The sequence below is a fragment of the Lonchura striata genome, chromosome 11 (assembly GCF_046129695.1).
Source record: "Lonchura striata isolate bLonStr1 chromosome 11, bLonStr1.mat, whole genome shotgun sequence".
Lineage (NCBI taxonomy): Eukaryota > Metazoa > Chordata > Aves > Passeriformes > Estrildidae > Lonchura > Lonchura striata.
Window position 1 is genome coordinate 4,107,391 of NC_134613.1, and position 22,878 is coordinate 4,130,268.

The following is a 22,878-nucleotide window of genomic DNA, read 5'->3' on the forward strand; positions in this document are numbered from 1 at the left end:
ACTACTAATGATTTATCAAGAAGCTTTAGCATCATGATATCCTAGTCTTAGAGAAAAAAGCATCAGCAAATGTTTAAGACACTAAACAAGCTACATGCGAAAGCCTTGATGTTGCAACTAGCAAAACTGAAATTGCAATTCAGCTAAAGCCCCTGAACAAGTTTGAACTCAAGACTATGAGAAGCTTTCCTGATAATGCCACTGCCCAAATCACAGGCCAACAGGCAACCATAAACTCTAGTGTTTTGTTGAAAGCAGACCCTGCCTCAAAGAGAAATCTTGAAAGAAGCCAGAACTTTTTCTCAGGATTTTATCTATTTCAAACTTTACACAACATCCCAACTGAAGAGAAAAAAAACACGTGCTCCACTATACAAAACATACCTTCCCTTGCAGGGGACCCTGAATAAGCTTGGGATATTTCTGAGTTGAACTATTTCCATGTCCCAGTTTTCCATAGTCACCATCACCCCAGCTGAAGACTTCCCCTTCTGTTGTAAATGCTAAAGTGTGACCATCAGATCCTTTTGAAGACGACACCTTTTTAATAGACCTGTGAGGCTCAAAAGTCAATTTTTTCAATGTGGACTGATTGTTGGAGTCTCCCAGTCCCAGTCTCCCATAGCTGCCTTTTCCACAGGCTCTAACAGAACCATCCGTAGAAATGACAAATGTGCAATACTGTCCAGCTTCAATCTACAAAGAGAAAAAAGGATGTAATAGAGAAATACAGAGATTAGCTAAGTCCAGAATTTAAATATAGTTTCAGAAGTCTGTATTCTTTAACAGAATTTTAAGTTTCTTCATATAAAATGAAGTAAAAACTAAACATAACACGATGTTAAAATAATTTGGATTTCAGCAAGCAGTAAAACTAAAATTCTTGGGAAATATGTTACTAGTCAATTTATTTTCATAATAGATTACCAGTGATCATTTTACTTAAAGCTCTTCTACAGACTGTAGAAACTGTGCTGCATTCAGATCTCTGAAACTCATGGATGGAAATCTTAATGTTTTAAAAGCAAAAATTACAAAGTAACAGCTTGATACAACACTGTAGGTTTTGCTTCATTTTAACCAGTACCAAGTGGTAACATCCCAAAAACATACCAAACGCTAAAAATCCACTCACTTGAGACTATAAACTTTAATCATGTGAATATCAAAGAAATAAGATCAAAAGCTTTTAAGGAAATAAGAACATGCCCCTATTGGGAAGTCAGTACTCTGCTGAGGAATGACCCAACAGCAAACGGACTAACATAGAAATCATTCCCTATAGGAATCTTAACACAGCAGAAGTGAAGAACAGGTTCCATCTGATACATAAAGGCACACCATAAACCAGCCCCAAACAGGTGGCAACAGCTACTTAATGGGAATGAATGTCTTCATACAGATAATCCTACAACAATCATAAGAGGAAAAATCACATAAATTTGTTGCTAATCCCTTCATTCAGATCATGCATTCCACTCTTGTGTATTAGTCTTTCAAATGTTTTGAAAGTTTCCTGAATGCATAAACTTGCTTTATGATGTCCAGTCCTGCAACTGATTGAAATAAATCATCAGTGATGTCCATAGAATACAATTCCAGAAAATACACCTAAATTGTCTAGTGACCAGAAAGTGCTTTTACTTAAGTCAGCACTACAAAGCCAATATAGTACCAGAAAAGCAAACTATTATAATCTGGGTCATGCACCAATAGAAGTGTTCAGCTGCAACGGCAGAATCTGTGACTGAGAGCAGAAAGAGCATGTAGACTGATTTTCAGAAAGCTAATTAAGGCTGCTGCGTCAGCAGCTTAGTCCAGTTTGGAGCTTTAAACTCGGCAATCTTGGGTGTGAAAACCACCAATGGAAAAGAACATGGAGTCATTAAGACACTTTTTAACCAACAATTAAAAAAAACCCAAACAAAACAAAAACCAAAAAAACAAACAAAAAAAATTTAAAAAAAAAAAATCAAACCAAAACAAACCCACCAAAAAAAACCAAAAAAAAAAACCTACAGGCAACTACACTTGTCTCCACGGAGGAAGTCAGGTAATTCAGTCATTCTTGTCACATGGATATTATCTGTGTGCTGTCACTAAAAACAAACCAGAATGTTTTTCCCAGGCATCAATAAAAGTAGTGAGGTATTCTCAGTAAAATAACTTGTGCAACCAGTTCTGAGCATCACTCATTACAATTTGCTTCTGAGTGTACAATTTGACACTCAGAAATAAAGTACTATTTTTCAATTTCATACTGTGACTATGAAGCTGCTGAATGTTACATAATGTACCACTAACAGATGTCACTCACCGTCTGTGCATCAGAAAAGCTTGGAGCTAGCTTAGGTTGAAGTATTTTCTCTTGAGTTCCTTCTACCAGCTGGTGACTGCTGTTACTGCCCCACACATACACCTCACAGGTCTCTGACACAATGGGAGCATCACCTGTTTGAATGCTGTCTGGGCTGGCACATGTCCTTGAATAGTCTGAGGCCATTCGACAAACCTGTTCAAACCAGAGATTTATTACACAGTAGCATTTTATATTTCTTCCTATACAGTCACAGTGTTTAATGCAGCTTTAATTGCCTCTCAACAGAGTACCTATCTAAAATACAAATCACCACGACTGTATCAACAGTTTGCCCAAATGACTTTGTCCCACTACATCTTAGTTTTTCAACCTTTTTTGCACCTCTTCGACCCCAGAATAACTAACTACACCCACATGTGCATACCAATCACATGTGTGAGAAGGAAATAAACTACAGTAACTTAAAAGTTTTTTTCCAAGACATACCTCTTCAAATAAACACAGAGCTGCCTCATACAGAGAGCATAAACCATCAGATGTTCTGGTTGGCTCCCTCCATTGACTTCGATCAGCAGATGATCCCTACAATGTTTAAATGTTATTATTAGGAGAAATATGCCACCAATACAGCAATAGTCCACCTAAAAAAAAATACATTAGGGATCTATTCTTACCGCTAAACAAAAACTAACAGCCCTTCCTATATAAGCATAACTACACTATCTCTCTCCTGAGCTGTGATACCTGCATACACTTCAGGAAAACAAAACTGTCACAAAGTGCTAGTCCAGCATTCTTACTGATTCAGTTTTATGAAGTATCTGGGTTCAGAGTTAATTTCTCCCCATACTATTTTGTAATGAAATGCATATTATTTGTGTCTAAAGTGATAATTATTTTTAAAATTACTAATCATAATTAATTTTATGTTTACATATCTTTCATATTTTGGTCTCTAATTGTATATATAGCCCAAACCCAACAGCAAATAAAGCTGCCCATCACAATATTTATTCCAATTCAGATACTGCTACTGCCATGCACCTCTCATGGACCCTATTCATCAAAATATTTTTTAGATCTTTTTTAGGATTTTTTTTACATTTTAAAGTTTATGTTTATTAACAATCAGTACAAGCCTGAAAGAAAAATATGACCACTTGAAGGAAAAAGTCATTCCCTGTTTTAGTCTGAGCACCATGAGGCAGAAGCTTGCCACAGCTTCTGACTGTGTACTGTGCGAAAATGTCATACCTTGAAAAGCAATATTCATCTAGCACCAGCAGTGAGCACTCAATATACAAAGCAGTGTGCTACACTTCCAATTTAGCTAATTTTCTATCACATTAATTTTTGAGCATCAGCAAAACTACTGAACATCCTGAAGATGTATAAGCAGAGGCCTAGGTGAATGGGGGAGCAGGAATGTACAATAAAAGTAACTAACAGGAAACAAGGTGTATTGCAGAACTTTGAATTTTCTAACTTTTTCTGCTATGAACTTAAATGTATAAGTCTTTCCCTGCCTTCCCTGAAGTTAGAGCATAACACCAAAATGACAACACAAAGACTGTTTTGCTGTTTCATCTTAACCTATGAGCCAACAGGTGGGCAGGAAGAGAAAGAGGTGATGGGTAACAAAGAAAATACAGGGGGGAGGGGCGGTTGGAATCACAAAAAAAGCCCCCATTCTAACACATTCAGCAAATTGGCATTTGGGGTGGAAAAACTACTCAGTTAAGAATGCAACTACATTGCAATGCAGAAAAACCAAAGCTGGTTATACCTACCAGAGATCGTCGCATCTGGGTCATTATACTCATAAAGCAATCAAAGCTGATCATCCCTTCTGGACTTTGCAGTAGCTTGGTTTTCTCCATGGTGTTTACTACAGCTGAAGCACCTAAAGCCATTTCTATCCATTCAAGAAGGTATCTCAAAGCACCTCGTTGGGCAGCCAAACCAAGAAGCAACTCGGAAGCTAATCTACGACCTAGAGTATCTGCCCCAGAGTTTGGAATAGTTACTCCTTTAAGAAAAGTTGTTACTTGTGACAAACAGTCCAAACCCATGGGTGGAATCTTGCTTTCATTTGCTAGAGATAAAGGAGGTAAAGAGCTCACAACTTCTATTGCAGTATAGATAACATCATTGCAGAGACTGAGGCCAGGTCCTGCCACAGGCATCATCCAGCTTTGTCTCAGCAGTGCAAATAACAAGCTCAATCCAGTCCGAACTCCCATTTCTATGAGTGCATCTGTGCTTGACCTCGGGCGTTCACTGACAGAGTGCACATCTGTGGATCCAGAACTGCTTTCTGGTGAATGCTGTTGCTGTTTCACCTTACCCTTATCATGGTATTTATTAGAAAGTGCATAGAAGACACGCTGCAGCACAAGGAGACGCTTTCGAAGAGCTCCAGCAAATGGAGAGTCTGAGCACACCATCTTTGCCAGTGCCAGCTGGCTGCTAAGAAGGGCATCCAAGTAGTGGTCCTGTTCATCACTAGATAGAGATTCCCGCTCAAAATCTGGTAACTGAGGTCCCTTGAGGCACAGAACCTGCTGGGGCAATGGCACTACTTCTTTGTTGCTAACTAACTTAGCATACAAGACAGAAACTCCTTCCCTCGTTGCAATGGATTCACTGTCTTCTGTGATCCATGAGCTGTTTAGATGCTCAAGCCACTTCAGCTTCACAGGTGGGACCATAGCTGCCATGCTGGTTTACTTCTTTGCCATTAGTCCTGAAGATGAGAAAAACTGTCAATAGGTATGCAATATTATCTACAGATCTTATTACTTACAGCAGGACAAAACCAAATAATCCTTTCAGAAGGTAAGCAGCAAAAGATTAACCACCAAGAATTACCAGTTTCACTGTTTGACCTATATGCACGTGCAACTTACTTAACATGATGTAAGAATTTGTGTCAGTCTGCATTTACTAAATCCATATGCACAGAAACTCACATAAAACAAATTTAATTCTGCTAAATGACATGAACAGCATTTAACAGATAAGGCAATTTAAGATTTAGATGTCAAGACCCACAAAGGTGCAGGGCTCGTAAGTCTATCTCAGCACTATGATGATTTATGTCTGCAGGATCATCCATGTAATCGTATGATATTTTTCTCTTTTATCTGACTAAAGGATCACAATTCCAAAAACACACACTGAGTTAGAAAAATTTCTCACATACAAGAACACAGATTGATCACCAATAGTTGAGTCCAGGGCTCTTCCAAGGCTATGTCTGAGAAAATTTTTAAGAATGAATAAATTAAAAGAACATTCTAATCCTAAAGAGACACTTGAGTTACTAATTTTAATGCTGGTACCATTTAGAACTCCAGTTCTTCAAAAGGATTCTTGATGTCAACTCATAAGTTTTGCCAAGGTAGTTTATAGCTTAATATGCAAAGAGGCTTCCTCCAAAGTGAGTTGTTTTCAAACTGCTCCTTTTAAAAGAATTTTCTTTAAAGTAATGCTTTACCTCCTATTGTACAAAACAGATGTGTTTAACTCCTGTTTTATAATCATTAACCATGGGTTACATAGGTTCTGAACGATTACTTTCTGTTCTTTGACCCTGTAAGTCCTAATGCATTACAATGTCACCAAAAAGTACTATAATTTCCTGAAGGAGAGTGTCCTTTGGTAGTGTAAACCCTATTTGATCTAATTTCAAACTAAACTCCTGGGAGTGGAGAGAGTCTCTGCCATGCAGTGCAAGTCAGTGCTGCTGCCATGTTATGCTTCTAGGACAACAGGTAACAGGCAGCGCAATTTGGTCCTCGTTTTATCTTGACATTTCACACATAAAAAACAAATTAAAACCATAAACCACTGTACCATAAAGTACAGTTATTCTGCTAATACATCTGCCAAAAAAGCATACTGTATGCTATTAAGCACCTGCATTTATTTCAGCCAAATTTTCCCTACAACAGATTAATACCTTCAAAAAAGCGTTAAATGAGCCCCAATGAGCTGTACCCCAGTAACTTCTGTTGCACTACAGCAGCCCTTTACCCAAGTCTATCCCACAGAAACTGGAGCCACAGCTGTTAAGTACCATTCAGAGCAGGGAGCATTCCTTGCATTTCATGCAAGACATACCTTCTGTCTACTCACACCACAAAACCTCCCAGCAGCTCAGCCTCGAAGTGACACACACATACCCAGGACTCTGTTGACTAAGAAAGGGCAATGCTATCTCATTTGTCAGAAAGTATTTGCTAACTACCATTTGATACTAAGTGGAACTATAAGGCAAATTAATAAAAACATCCTAACTCTGGTCTTACGTGAAGTTTGTGCCTTATCAAGATGTAAAACATGGGGATGTAGCTCCATTAAGAAGTTCCCAAACAGACTCATTCATGGGCTTTATGCTTTCACCAGCTACTCTTCTTTCAGAAACTTCAAAATGTGCTCATGTACCTCAAAGTTGCAAATACTGCTGCTTTTCCTGAAAACTGACGTACTTTTTTTCCCTCTTGCCCTTATATGCATCTCTAAAAATAGAGACTGAAGCTTGAAGCTGAGCCCTTAGCAGTGCCCTACTCTCCTTCTGCAGCTTTCAGAAGAAATTATTGGCCCACCTTGAAAATAACATTCAGTTTCATGTGACAGGCACAAGGCTTTAACCAGACACTGCTGATAATCCTGGAAATGCTGTCTGAATACAAATGTAAATGATTCCTGTCTCTGTATGTAACAACTATAGATCACTAAAGTTAAGCAGAAACCAGGTAACAGTTATACAGGGTATAGGTAGATTTATTTCTTCCAGCTCATTGCCACAAATACAGGGTTTATAATTGCTCCAGAGCCTAGACATGGACATCTCAGTTCTTTTTAGGGCAGACAAAAAGAAAATATATTTGGCTTTGAAAACTCAAGTGAATGCTCTTTCAAATACTATTCTTTCACTGTATTTGAACACTGCAGGGTCAGGTGAACATGTGGAAGGTACCAAGTGTGCATGGTGGGCCAGCCCCAAAGGATGCAGTCCCACACACTTTCTGAGCATGCTGATCACATGGCCAAGCACAAAGGGAGAAGCCAGAAACATGTGACAAGTGGAGAAAAGTATTTTTCTTTCATCATCATAAACCTATAGCAATCTAAATGTATAGCAACAGCTTTATAAAACTATTTCAACACTGGAACACTTAAAACACTTAAAACTAAAGTACCCAGAACTTTCTGGGATTTATATTAAATAAACAAACAAAGCGTCCAGCTCACCTGCCCTTATTCCTTTCTCTCCTGCTCCTTAAAAAAAAAAAAAAAAAAAAAAGTGAACTGTGAGAATGTGCAACACAACTCATTTGTCATATCTTCATATCTTTTAGAACCACAGCTCCTGTTGAGGAAATCACCTTTTCTGGGCAGTAAATTTTTGCATATATTTCACTGCTGCTTATTGGTAAATCAACTAAAGTAGGACTTAAAAGTCATAGCTGAACAAGTATTTCAACAGTGTTATCAAATGTAACATATATTTCAAAAGCTTATCCCAGGGAACAGTGGGGAAAAAATGCATACATTAAAACCTAAAAGCCAAGGTCTATGTATCCGGGATGAAGAATTTTTCTTTCAGAACAGCAGTGGCAGCAACTTGAGCTGCAGGGGAAGACATGTGAAGGAAGGTAACTAAGCCTGCCTTCAGAGCTTGTTCACCCTGAGAACCACAGCCAGTGCTGCAACAGAACTCAAGGAAAGGCTCAGGTTCATCAAATCCTCTATTGGAATAAGTGCACTAGCACAGGGAGAGCTGTTGTCACCCATCGCTGCACTGGACACCAGTTGCTGTTTGCTCCTCTTACATCAGATGAAAAGGAATGTGAGGAAAAGAATTTTAAAATAAAACCTGTGAAAACATGAGGAGTATAATCAGGGAAGGCTTTTGCCTGAGCTAAGAGGAGAGTAGAACATTTAAATTACGGAAGAAAATAATCTTAAGAGAGTTGTCTTTTAATGTTATAAGAAACATGGAAATTACCTGCAGCAGAGAGAAAGGTTCTTTTTCCTTTTATCAGTCCATTGCTTTAAATGCACCCAAAGGTGAACCTATAACCAAAGCTGAATCCCACTGCAGACTGAATGTGTATTCCCTGATTCTGTCTCTTCAAGCTAAAAAGTCAAAACCAGGTACTTCTAGTCTGTTCATGGCTTTCCCCATCACATAAGAAGCCACACCACATAGCCAAACTACCACTCAAATTCTAAGCTCAGAATCAAGTCTCCACATCTTACAATAACTAGTAAACATAGACAGGAGGTAACAGGATGCATTTCAAATTCAAAGAAATCAACTTCCAAGCAGCCCTAATGATTGTGAAACCATAATAATTCAATGATTGGCATGCATTTCCACACAGCCAAGAACTCGGAAAGAAAGCTGATGACAAATTGAATTACCCCTTTATCTATTTATCTCTCTTCATCTATTTAGTTAGATTATGATTTTAAAGAAGTTTTGGATTAGATGTGTTCGCTGCACTTAAGGAAAAAAGAAACTCAAAACCAAGAGCCTGCAAATGTTTGTCAGCAAGACAGAGATAACACTAATAATAACTGATACACTTAAGATCTTCCCTCTTGAGTAAAAATAGGGAAAAAGAGGAAAGTTGTCATATTTTAGGGAAAGCATACAGTCTTCAGTGGCCTAGCCAATAATTTTAAAGACTTTAAAATATGTTGTGTTATAAAAGAGTTTGTTTTTTCTTAAATAGGAATGAGTTCAGCCTGAAAGCACCAGCTAATTTATACACGTCACTTAAGATATTAATTTTTGTGGTCTAAGCTTGCCTACAATAACTAATAAATTACATGTATTAAAAGTGTGAATGGTCTATTGCAAGTCATTATTAAATGCAACAGACAATTGGGCATATTAAAATTAAAATTAAGTTTATATCAATAATGAAAGAGCCAATTCTTTCACTGAGAAAAACGACATATTTTTTTAGGAAAAAGAACTATTCCCCTATCTCAAACAAGAATAAAGTAAGAGACTGGAGATGCATCTAACTACATTTACAAGTTATTTCCACAAAACAGAAATAAATTATGAGGCGATAAACTATGAATGCTGTTCCTTCTTTCTCTCTGCAACCACAGCAATTCAATCACAGAAACAGAAAGAGGAATTTGATCTTGTCATTAATCCCAGCTTGCTTGTTTCATATATACAATACCAAGTCACTGACTGCATGGATGACTAACACCTTAATGTACAACTGACCAGGAGATACAATGAAATAGGTATTCCACTACAAGTGTTTCACTATTTTTTATACATACATGCATATATATTTTTAAATATATTTTGGTATTTATATTAGATACTAAAAATATCCGTATTTCATATATATCTGTTTGAAACACAAGTAATCTTTCTGCAACAATTATTTCTTTTCAAAGGGGAATAATTCTTCCAAAGCATTTCAGCTAACAGCAAACTAAAATTGACATTGTGAAATTGATGATTAGAAAATTCTGTATAATTATTTTTTTGTTTACATAAGGTAAAATGGGACTGAGAAGTAACAGTAAATTTTCCAGCCACTTACCACCATCTCCTAAATTAGCTATGGAAAGAGATTTTTCTAGAAAGGGAATAAAGGAAACACTAAAGACATCTCATAAATCCACTTGGTTGGCTCAGACATGAAGACTGTCAAACCTCTAAGAACAAATTTTTTTTAGATTTTTACTGCAGCTGCAGGAAACCAAGAAGCTTTTAGGTCTTGTCACTTTGAGGTAAGTGGGACAGCTTTGATCACCTTCAAATGCAAGAATAAGAACTCATGAGGAGGGAAAAAACATTACTAAAGAAGTTAGTATGGGAAATTCTCAACTTCAACACAGTCAAAGGAGTGCGGACTTTGAAAACTGCCCCAAATACTCCTATATTCCAAGGGAACGGGGAAATGAGACTAGTTTATAAAGGACTTCAGCATGGTGTAGAAGGTTAAAGTCTGTAAAGCTATAAAGTTCCTGTTTCTGAGTTCAGCGGGAACGACATGTCTTCAGACAGAACATACGCAATTCCCCAAAGGAATTTCCATAGTCTTCCCTTTCAATGTCAGCTCAGAAATTAAGGGAGATACTTGTATGTCACCCAAGAATCACCTCCATGCAGCCAACAAATTTATCCTAAGCAAACAGGAAGCTCCCTTCTAGGGTTTCGATTTTTAAAAATGCTTAGAATTTAAAAAAGCTCCTCAGAAGCTGCTGTGTGTAGATCTGAGAGAAAGATTGCTGGGACAATTTAAAGAAAACTGGAGATTAGGCAGAAGCTGTACAGTGCAGCTACATCACAATGTAGCTCCTTTTGAGGAGATCAGGAAAATCAGGAACAGCTCAAGGCAATTCCAGAGAAGTAACACTGAATTCCTGCAGGAGCGCATGTAAGTACCAAAGTCATGACAAAAAATTAAAAAGTTTATGTTTTGTTTTAAAGAAAGTTGCAGAAAAGATCCTTTAAAAGCAGAATCATTATTTTGCTGATTTAATTAGAGAGTGTAAGAGCACAGTCTCCCCACAAAGCATGCTTTGCTTTTTCATTCTTTAGCACACACACTCAACTTATCAACAGACAGAACCATCAAAACATGTGGAAGGGAAGAGCTGATTTTAGGGCCTATCTTTTCTTTTTTTTCCCCAAAACATCATCTCCAACAGATTGGCTCTCATTGCTAAATGCAGGTAATCACTGGTATTCCAGCAAGAATAATCAAAGTCCATTGACACGGAGGAAGAAGGTGCAACTGCTGCTCAGGCTGTGAAAAGGAAAATATGAACAGTCAGCTCTGAAACATAGGTAAATCTTGAAGCACAGTGATTTCCCACTGCTTGTACAAACCTGAATCTTCCTGCTTAATTGTTATTTTACAGTTTTGTACTTTCCTCCCTGTACAAGGTCCAAAGAAGTAAACACTGTAATATAGGGATAAAAAGCAAAAGTCATCTCACATAAAGTGTTGACAAATAAACACATTAAACAAGGGGAATGTATTTTAAGCTAGTGTTTAAGGTAGGCAGAACTACTTACAGTCCATGGAGATTTTGAAACATATAAATTGCATAAAATTATATACAGTATCTTCAATTAGTATGAATAAAATCCATTTTCTTAAATCAGTGACACTAGCACACATACTGAAGACATAACAAGGATGGAATTTGACAAAGCTACATACTCCTGTGGTTTTTTTAACTTAACTTGACTACAGCAGAAATCAAGCACACACAAAAACAACTATTCTGACAGAAGCCAAGTGCTCAGGCTCTCAGAACTTCTAGAAAAACAGCTGAAATCTCTGTTTTCTGCAAAGCTCTTGAAAAACTGCACCTGTATAGCTGTAAATAGTCTATGTCATAAAAATCAAAAGTTTTCTCAAAGGAAAAATAAACCTCACAAGCATTTACTCTCTCTCCCCCTCTCTGCAATCAGCAATTTCAGCAACCTTTGTCAGACACTGACTACATTTATTTTATGGGAACCTAATTACAAAAGCTTGTAACACAAGAAGTCTGTCTGTACAGTCAAATCACAGGCAGGAAGCACCAAAATTAAATACAATGGTCTGGTTGTGAAACTGAATTCTGTCCACTGCTTGCCTGCAATGTACCACACACATAAACAGAGCTCTTCACTGTGCGTTCCTTGACAATTAACTCCCTGGAGACTGCAACAGTTACATTTATTATTTTCAACCTGAGAGACTCTCAGAGCACTTCTGTGCTCAAGGTCCCTTCAGCCTGATGCCACCTGGGTGCTTTCTAAAAGGGAGTAGAAAATTTAATATTTAAACAGATAGCAGCCAGATCACACTACAGCTCTTGATGCTGCTACAAGTAGTTAAAATTTTATTTGCAACAGTGAGAAATTAAGTTCTGTGATGGGTCAGAAAAATCAAGCATTTTCTGTCTCAGGCAAAACTGAGGAAAGATTTCACAATCAGATAATTCTATGAGCTCATTAAGAATATAATTCAATTAATTCACACAAGTGACACTGACTACTGAAGAACTTATTCTGGGATGTTATTTTAGATAATTTTTGATAAAGTAGAAGTTCCGAGTTCATTGCCAATCACAGCTCTGGAAAAGCTAATTTGCTTAAAATATGACAGAAAACCTAATATAATATGTTTCTATTTACTGCCTCAATGTGATGACAGTATTACAGCTGCATTATAGAGGAGGAATCTCTTCAAAGTTGCAACATTTCAGTTTCTTAGCATTAAGCACTTAGAACTCTTTTAAATTGTTTTTAATTCAAATACATGTAACGTTCTCACCAGTAAACCAAAGTCTTTAGTCTGTATCCAAGACTAGTAAATAATTATCTCAATATTCTGTCAAATTCCTAAACTGTACCACTCCAAAGCTGAATGAAATTCAAGATATGGCTGTACATTTATTTTGTGCAACATAAAGCCTTTTCTCTGGTTTTGCCAAGTTCCACTCTTAACAGTTCCTGATGTTCTATAAAATGACAGATTACCTTAAGTTTTTATCATTCCAATCCTTCATACTTCTTACAAAGAAGCATGAAGTCCCAGTAAGAATCTTGCTGCCAGCTGGTGGAGTGCAGCAGTTTTTGCAATCCTTATTAGAATTTTACAATCTGAAAGTGCAACTAAACCAAACGGATTTGCTTCCCTTTTTTCATAAATAAGGGACTGTATGTACAGGATTTAGCAGCAGGTATCAAGAGCTCCAAACAACATTTACAGCCTTCTACTTGAAAGGTCATTTAGAAACCAAGAATATATAGAAATAACTAAAACCCTGTCTTGTCACATGCCAAAAATATAAAACATACAGAAATGTAAAACCCACAAGACAGTTCATACAGCTTATGGCAAGGGGACGCTATGACAGTTGAAACCAACAGGACATAACGTTGCCTAGAAGAGTTATCTGTTCAATATTTCACTAGTGCCAAAAAGCACTGTAGGTCACTATACAAGGCAGTAATCTTCAAATGTTCTTTTTGGCCTGTCCATGTAGTCTAGGCACACTACAATTGAGAGACACAAGGTGAATGGAATATATCCAAAACAGTCATGGGAAAGAAAAAGAGAAAAAGATAAATTAGAAAATGCTTGCACTGAAGAGAAATTACCACAAATTCACAAAGAATTGAAAGCAAAAAATGTCCTTAGAAGCAGCAAAAAAAAAAAAAAAGGCAACAGTGCTAGTATGAGGAAATGGACTGTAAAACAGCATAGAAAAAATAAGTTATCTCCTACAAATCTGGAATAAGAAGCAAGGAAGAAAGGAACCAACCCAGAAAAAGCAAGCAGGAACAGCAGCTACAGCAGATTGCCCTTCACTACTGAAACATTACAGTGAAATACACACCAACATTAATTCACGTGAGCATCTGTCTCCATTGAGCACAAGGGCCACTATCCTTGTACTAGCCTCCTGCTCAGCATATGAAAACTAAATGAATGACATCATCATTCAGAATAAGATTAATTATGCAAACAACTATCAACTTTTATTTCCAAATACTGAATCCCACCCAACCTTATATATTTTAAGTAAGCCATGGTAAGTTTCTACTTGATATTCTTCCAGTTTTAGTCTTCCCACATGATTTTAGTCCTGTGGGATTATTTATTTATTCATTATCAGGTATAGTATTGAAACTAATATAACCCTGTGCTTTCAGCTGGTCACAATTGGTTACTCCAAAAATCTTTTTGGAGACAGGTTAAAGGAAGACAAATTTATTTTTAAGTTAATATGAAATTAAAGCTATTTGCCCTTTTGCTCTCAGGGCTTAAAAAGAGAGTGATACAAAACCCTAATCATGGCTTCTCAATGTAAACCCCTGGGGGCTGTACAAAATCTACCCATGCAGAGAATAAAAATTATCATTATTGTTCAGCAGATAAACTTAGAAAAATCAATTTAATCCATTACTTCTTCAGATGCTTTAAGGTTGCTTAAACTGAAAATGCAAGGCGCTCCACATACACAATCATCAAAAGCAGTTAGTGAAGAGGAGCTGAGAAGCAGAAATTCCCCATGCATCAAAACATCCCAACAATTCAAGCAAAGAAATATGCCTCATCTTGCATTGGAAAAGGGACAAAAACTATGGTGAGGTTTTAGCACTACCACTCTCCCCAAAAGGTACACAATCACTTGTACTTCTACTGTGTAGTGCAGTTACAGTATTTTCAACCACCACAACACATAGAAACAGACATTTTCTTGCAAAAACTACAGAAGTTTTAAAGATGTATTTACTAGAAATCATGACTTGAAATTAAAAACTCAGCAATGAACAGGAGAGTGCAATATGCACACACAATCAAAATTCAAAGACATTCCACTTTCAAGTTAGCTGTATGTAAGCAGGAAGGTGGACTGCAGCCTTTAGACATATATAGATCAATCTATATCTATATATATATAAAGGGGGCATATAAGAGCAGTGGAGAGATACCTGTTATCAGGGCCTGTGGTGACAGGACAACAGGAAATGGTTTTAATATGAATATGGGTAGGTTTACATTGGATAAAAAGAAGAAATGTCTCAATGACGGTGGTGAGACACTGGAGAAGGTTGCCCAGCTAAGTTGTGGATGCCCCTTTGTGTTAACACTTCCTGCTAACATTTGCATTTCTTGACTCAGAGAACTCCTACTGTAACTAACTGAAAAAGAAACCTCTGTTGTGTAAATTCACGCATTTGGAAGGAAATGTTTTAAGGACGAAATTTCAGTATTACCTAGTCCTGAAAGCAAATGAAAAAATTATTACTAGTAAAGAGAACTCAAACTGCAGGCTCTTCTTTAAGCAGCAAATTAATTCCAACTTCCAGCAGAGAAGATGATTCTTGAGCCACCTGAACATTCTCCCAAATAGCTTGGTGACATCAGGTCAATCACAACAGCCCAGGGAATATACTTGGCCAGTTCCAAGGTCACAGTTACATCTGCTGTTGATGGGCAAATCCTGTAGCCACTGGGCTCCAGACTGGCTTTGTTTTCTTTTTTTCATATTAAGAATTTACAAGGGTTACTCTGAATTACTGTAATGCACAGCTGCAGCACACCAGCAGTTATTTCAAGCAGCCCTGTGACAGTAGAGCTTCAGTTTCTGAGGGCTACTTCAGATGTTTTTAAAGAACTAACACCTACTAGATTTGAATGCTCCACTTGACTGTAGGTCACTAAAAGGGAGACAGACAAAAAGAAACCCTGGCAGCAGTTTCAAAGTTTGAGTACTTCTGAGAGCCGATCACGGCACAAACAACCAGCACAGTACTCACCATTCACTACCACGACCTTGACAGCAGGAAGCCAAAGCAGCCATAGAGAACTGCATCTTACTTTTAACTAAAACACACCACTGCAAGATGAAAAAAATCTCTCGAGTTACACGAACAGAGGAAGATTAAGTATCTGTACAGGATCTAAGATCGTTGCTTTGAAAGGCTAATGACTTCCTAATGACCTACAACCAGAAATCAAATGCCTACTCCACCAAGTCTACCTAAAATACATATAATTTCTGTCTCCATTGCTTATTTTTAAAAGGGGGATAAGGGCATCTCCACCCTATGAGTACTACAAGAACAGTAACACTAAAAGCAGAAAGAAAAATTGGAATACCACATGTGTCTTAACGTCTTAAGCAAAAGTACTTAAACATACATAATTTTACTACTCAAACACAAATATTATTGTTAATTTCACATGCAGCTTTCCCTATCTTTAAAATGGTCCTACTCCAGTCATTACTGATAATTTAAAATATGCAGAGCACCCCTGTACTGTCTCCTTTGAAAAATAAAGTTTATGGCCACCTAAGATTGGTAAACTAAAGACAAAACCCAACAAAGATCTTTAGTCAAGTCACATAAGCTGTTTCCTAATCCATTTCCTACTATCCATTTAATTCAGTTCTGAAACAGAAGAACAGTTTCACTGCTAAACTATTTTTCAATTCACAGATTAAGTGAATAAAAAAATACTGTGTTATATTCTTACTATGCCAAGCAATCTCTCAGCAAAAATAAGTCAAAGACTTGACATCCCTATGCTTAATTAACAACTAGACAAACACCTCCTTTACAGAGTTTCCAAAAAAAATTTCAAGACTCCCACTTTCCCTTACATACTTCCAATCCTAAAAACTAATTTAGTCTTAACGTTCAAAGAACAAAACATACATGACATATTTAAGTAAGAACACAGGATCAGAGAGGAAAACCTCACTACAGGTTTGCACTCAGAGACAAAAAGATGTTTCATCTTAAAACACAACCACTCTGATACAGCCACCTAACAAATTCCTCATAGGTGCAAGGATACAGGAGACTGGCAATGCCATTCTGTCCTGTAGTACAACACTGTACAGCTTTTAATCTTTCACGCAAAAAAACAGATTCCTCTCAGAACAGGGAAGCAGTAGTAGACTGACCAGGTATACAGTTTACCTTTCCAGATTAAATACCTATTATATTTTTCCCCAAAACTATGTGAGACTTAACCCTGAGATCAAAGTCCTCCACAGTCCCACATCCCAATGGAGCAGATGTGGTATATATGGGGTCTCTAACAAGGAGTATTAAATTTGGCACATGTAAACTGAGGTTTTATTATGAAATACCAGCATAGAACACTCTGCTAAACTACAAATCTGATCAACCTCAACAGACAATATACACGTGTACATATACAGATATATACAGGATACGTACACAAGTATATAGAACACACAGTTCCAGCTACAGGAAATTACACCGCTCATGAGGAAACAATTAGCTTAGATATGTGGCAACAGAAATTAAAATGTTTCAACTGCACTAAACCTCTCCTATACACTATGAAAGGGAGAGGACATAACAATAGGATTCTACCCTTTAAAAAACACGAAAAGCAGCTTGTGTAGAGCAATAGCTCAATAAAATTAAGCACATGCAATTAAACAAACAAACAAACAAGAGACAACAACAAAACACCTGCTAGGACTTCACTTCAAAATACAAAATAAATAATCTCTTAGTAAAATAATGCTTCAGTATTGCAAGCAAGAGCCAACAAATATGCCATGGGAAGACGGTGCAATTCAGATGACAAGTCTGGAGATACAAGGAACACCCACCTACAGTCATGCACACAGCTGATGAAGGCAAACATGACAAATTTCAGACTGAATTTTGTGACACCTGCCGGGTCCACCTGACATGCACGGAGCCAGAGATGCATTTAACATTTAGAGGAAAACGTGCGGCCACACTACAACCGCATTCATGACGTTCATGGGGAAAAATCACGGGCTCCGAGGACCTCAGCCGAAGCACAATGCCGAATTCGTACAGTTTATACCGCTTAGAAAAGGTATAAAAAGCCCCCACGAAGGGAGCAGAGCTGCCGGAGAACGCCCTTCCTTCTCCCAGCCTCAGCAACAGGGCAGTCACACCTGACCGGCCCCACCTGCCTCCCCTTTTCCTCACAGCCGCCTGCACCTTCCCCCGCTCCCGGACGCCCGCGGCCGCAGCAGTGGCCCTGCGGTGTTGTCGGGCGGGGAGGGCGCGGGAGAGCCATCCCGGCCCTCGGCTGGTCCAGGCCTCCCGCCCCTGCCCGCGCTCCTCAGCCCGACGCGGCCGCGCGCTCACCAGGCAGCGGCGGGGGGAGGCGGCGGCGCTCGGCCCGGGAGCCCCGCGGGACGAGCGAGGCACGGAGACTCCGCCGGGAGCCGCGTCCTCCCGGCGCGGATTGTCACAGGGAAAACATGACGCGAGCAGGGAGCCGCCGATCTCGCGGGGCTGCCGCGCGGCTCTCGCGAGAGCGCCGGCCGCTCCCCGCCTCCGCCCGCCACCGCCTTCCGTGCGCGAGCGGCTCGCCGCCGAGGCCGGAGCGGCGGCAGGAGCTGCGGTGGGAACGGCTCGTTACGGCAAAGTGGGAGCGCTGCGGGCACAAGGAATGGAGATAGTGCCCAGACAGTGGGGTTCATTCGTCTTCTGCAAGCGTGGGGAAGAGCAGACAAATGCTTTTGCATACAAACGACGAAAGAAATAGGTCAGGGAAACAAAGCACCTAATTTAGGCCGGGATGCTGATGGAATTGATGTATGGGACAGTCAGTGAAAAGAAGAGAAATGGATGCCATATGGAGTGACAAAAAAGTGCAGAACGAATCACATTAGTAGTCAAGCAGGAGTATATTAAAGCATTTATTTAAACAAAATGTGTTGCGATTTTGCTTTGAATCCATGTTTGCTCCCTTCCCCAGTTGCTAAATTTCCCAAGCCCTTCCCTAACTTCCTTCCAAGTTGTCAATTCTCGCTATCCCTACCCATTTCTCCAGAGAGTTCTGTGTCTGTCTTGCCCTCGACACCCCATTTGTTACCCCCTCGTTTTCCCTGATAGGCTCATAAACTATTTGCCCCACCTTATACTCGTCTCTTACCATATCCTCATTGGTTCACTTTCCTACACCCCTTACTCCTGAGCTGCTGTAAAAAAATTCTGTTCACCCCCCACCCCGAGTCTTGTCTGGGAGCCCAGGAATAAATCCATCTTGTTCCACCCCAAGCCCCGTGCCCCTGCTCTGTCCGTGCCGATAACTGGGAATTGCAGAGCTCACATGGGAACAGTCGCGCCCCTGCCACAGTCACCCCGCACAGCGTGTGCTGCAACAAGAATGAACAACATAACAGCAAATAGTAAAACTGTCACTGAGGAAGGAATGAAATTCCAAGTCTAAAGAAGGATAAAGAATACAGTGAACATTGTCACAGGCTTAGATGGTGGCAACAACAGCACACCAAGATGAGCGAGGCCACAGTGGCAAGAAACAACATAATGAGAAATCTCAGTTACACCCACATGAATTGGTAAAGTCCATACAATATTAGGGATATCATGACTGAATCAGTAGACATTCATAGACTAAGTAAATGGGAAAACTGACAAGAAGCGAGAGGAAAACTGTGCAAGAAGGGACTGCATATGTTTCAGTACATCAGCCTACAATACAATACAATGGAAGCTTACAAAAATTTGTGATGTGAAATAGGTGAACATGGGATAATTGTTTATGTTCTTCCAGTGGAAGAGTTAGAAGATAACAGAGGAACTAGTAGATTAAAAATACATAACAAGGAAAAGAATGTCTATTTCTTCATATGAATTTCTTCATATAATTAAGCTGTAGAACACCTTGATGCAGGACAAAATGTAGGAGGTTACCTGGACTCAAAAAGAGACTGGAAAACTACAGGAAAGAAAAGAATCCGTCAGTTTACCAAAGACATCTCTGGTTGAAAAATGCCCTGGCCCACAGAAAGCCCTACAATATTTGGTGACACTTTCCTCTGTGCTTGCTTCTGCCTTTCCTTCCCAAGGCATGGGTTGATGCCTGGCTCAGAGACATTGCCAGTGGACCAGAGACCCCCATCCTTATGTTCTTGTCCTATAGCCTATGTTTCCTGGATCTCTCTTCATTAGCTTTAATGCTTTATTCTGAGTTATGAAGTGTTAGGGGAGGTCCCTAACAGTAGAGCTCAGCTCCCTGGAGGGACTGTTGCATTTCATGACACAAGTTCCAACCAAAATTGGACTAAATGTCACTGACCACTTTGGAGACACTCCCAGGTATTGATGGCTTTTCATTCTGCTCCCTAAAAGGCAATTCAGGGATGCACATGGTTTTGCATCAGAATAAAACTTGAATGCCTTGCTTTGAAAAGTCTGACTCAACCAAGCCAAAAGTCACAGACTAAGAAAAAAGTCTCTGTTAGCAATTTACCCATGTAATATCAGCTCAAGAGGATAATGGTCAAGACAACCCATTTTTGTTCAATAAATTCTAAGATTCTTTTTTGTTTTGTACCTCTAACTACACCAGCTAATCTTTTATCTAAAATCACAGTCAAACTCTGCTGTGAATGAGCAGCTACTTTGTTGATGAGACCACCTATGCTAACAAATGCCATCAAAATTGGGGTAAACTATAAAAACATTTTAAAGCATTCCTTAGATATTTCAAATATGTCAGCTAAAGAATACTGTATAAGAAATAAACTTTAAAAAAAATCAACAGATACATGAAAACACATTCAGTGCAGACATGTCCAGCACATCTGCCATTCCACAGAAGAGAAAGAATAAAGAGACACACTCAGCAGTATGTGCTCTTCTCCACGTTCACATACCCCATGCCCACACACATTAGTCACAACATGAAGACAAAACCTTATCGTTAACTGCAGCTTTTATGGTTTGCAGGCTCCACCTACAGCTAAGCATTGTATAACTCTCAAGGAATTTCTTAGGCTCACAAATGTCTACTGCATTTAAGTTACATACACTTAACTATTAAGTTCACAAAACCGCAAGGTTTCCTGTTTTGTTTTTCAAGTCTTTACCCAGCCCATCAGTCACTCTGCAATACTGAGAGTCAAGGGCTCTCCCTTTGCCATTTCCCTCGATGCAGGTAGTAGGGCTGGATGCAGGTGCAGGGGCTGTTTCCAGAGGCTCACTTATCTCAGAATTTAAGTTACACTGGATGACCATTGCTATTGCAATGCCATGAATAGCATCTTTGTGAATTCTCACATGAAGCTTGTTTACTATATAGCAACTGTTAATATTTGATATTAACTACAGTCTTTGATAATCAAGTGACTTCCACAGTTTCCCCTTCAGCGCTAGACCCCCAATGCCTGAGCTACTGTCTGCATCTACAGCCAGCTGGACTCAGGGGCTCCCAAACTGGAATAAAACCCAGCACGGCAAGTGATGCAGGATGAGGTCTATTCCATCACTCTGTACTAACAGGCAAGTATTGTCAGAATTACTGAACACCCAAACAAAGCAAACAGCATTCTAGCCTACAGTAGCTCCAGTAGGTCTGAAAATAAGAACATATATAAGGGGAACAAGTCTACATTTGCTCTGACACTACCAATGGCTGTCACCACAATTCAGCCACCTCATCTGAGAGTCAACTATAATTAAATGAAAACATGGCACTTGCATCCTTTGGAAATTGCAGTCTCCTGAAACTCACTTGGGTACCCTGAGGACATACCAGAGAAAAGATGAACCCTCCAGCCACCTGCAGCTATATATTAACAGGCTGAATGTAACAAAAAAAGTTGAGAAGAGTTTTTCAGGATACCCCTAGACACAGGCCAGAAATACCTGAATCGCAGCTTTTCAGTAGGCAACATTCTTCATCCTCTCCCACTCTGTCCTGGGTTGTAAGATAAGCTTGTATTCTATTTGCCATCTGTTGAAGGCAAACCTGTTGGGCAGGTTTTGTTATCTTTTCCAAGAACCGGTTTTGCTCCTAAGAGGTAATGGTTTGTTAGTGGGCCATTGACTGATTCAATGCAGGGCTGGTAACATAACACCATGCTATTGTGAGATGTTCCACCCAGAGGGGGAAGCCAAGCACTCTTTTATTGGGGATAAAGGGGTAGCTTTTGGGGAGAGAGGCAGCTCGCGCTCTCTCTTCGCGGGATTCCCAGAGAAGCAGCTCTCTTCGGCGGCACTCGCAGCGAAGCAGCCGGAGCGCGCTGAGGCGACGGCGGCGGAGCTCAGAGGCAACCCCGGTGCAGAGGAAGACCGGCCCCACTGCCACCAGATCTTCAGAAGAAAACTATACCCTTCTAAAGATCACCACTGCAGCTGCAGTTCATCAACCACTGCAAGGGGAGCAATCATCCCAGCAGGACTGCTACTGGCACCCCGAATCCTCAGGTTCTGGACTTTTTCACTGGTTTTGTTTGTACCGATTGCATTTGCCTTTTTAAATTGTTGTCTAGTTTTCTCCTAGTAAAGAATTGTTACTCCCATTCCCATATCTTTGCCTGAGAGCCTTTTGATTTAAAACTCCTAGTAATTCAGAGGGAGGGGGTTTACCTTCTCCATTGCACAGGAGGCTTTAGCCCTCCTTCGCAGATTCCTGTCTCGAACCTAGACAGATTTTGGCACCCAATGTGGGGCTCGAGGGCATTGAGAGGGAAAAAGGATTAACAGTTCTTAAGTAATTTGGTTTTTTTGTTGCGTGTAAAAACATCTTCAGCATCTCAATGTGGTCTAGTTTACCTTGGTTTGGGTGGCATGTGATCGTAGCTATACTTTTCCCATTTGCAGACCCTTATCTAAAAATGGGTCCTATAACTAAGGCTACGGTGTCTGTTATCAAGTTTGGCTTCTGGGTTAATTGGGTGAGGAATTCATGGATCTTTAATTTCCTCTGGAAGGCAGGTACATGGATTCATAGCTATCACACGTTAACTGTATGTTTTTGGGGTTACTTTAATAACGGTACCTACTGCGAGGAAATAGCACCTGGGCAAACTTTCTTCCAACCTTTTAACCATCTTTTTGGGTCTGCTCCACCAGTTCTCAAAGGGTTAAGATCCTTTCTAAGTGCTAATGATACCATACAATGGGTGGTGTTGCTGATAGTCCTGTTATATTTAGCATTCAGAGATAAGGGAAGATTAACCTGGATAACTACCCTCACACCTACACCACAGACTCGAGA

The 22,878-nt window shown here is 39.5% G+C and overlaps 1 protein-coding gene across 5 annotated transcripts in view; it reads right to left on the reverse strand.

Annotated features, from left to right (window-relative positions):
- The window catches only part of HERC1 (HECT and RLD domain containing E3 ubiquitin protein ligase family member 1), an 84,078-nt gene extending 65,921 nt beyond the window's left edge, over window positions 1–18,157 (reverse strand). For all 5 annotated transcript variants that reach the window (XM_021548303.3, XM_021548304.3, XM_021548307.3 and 2 more), the window contains exons 1-5: window positions 17,994–18,157; window positions 4,111–5,066; window positions 2,807–2,902; window positions 2,318–2,512; window positions 385–696 (exon numbers count right to left, since the gene is read on the reverse strand). In XM_021548303.3, the coding sequence (XP_021403978.2) occupies window positions 385–696; window positions 2,318–2,512; window positions 2,807–2,902; window positions 4,111–5,040 (1,533 nt within the window). In that variant the 5' untranslated portion in view covers window positions 5,041–5,066; window positions 17,994–18,157. The remainder of the gene's footprint in view (window positions 1–384; window positions 697–2,317; window positions 2,513–2,806; window positions 2,903–4,110; window positions 5,067–17,993) is intronic.
- Window positions 18,158–22,878: the final 4,721 nt, after the last annotated feature.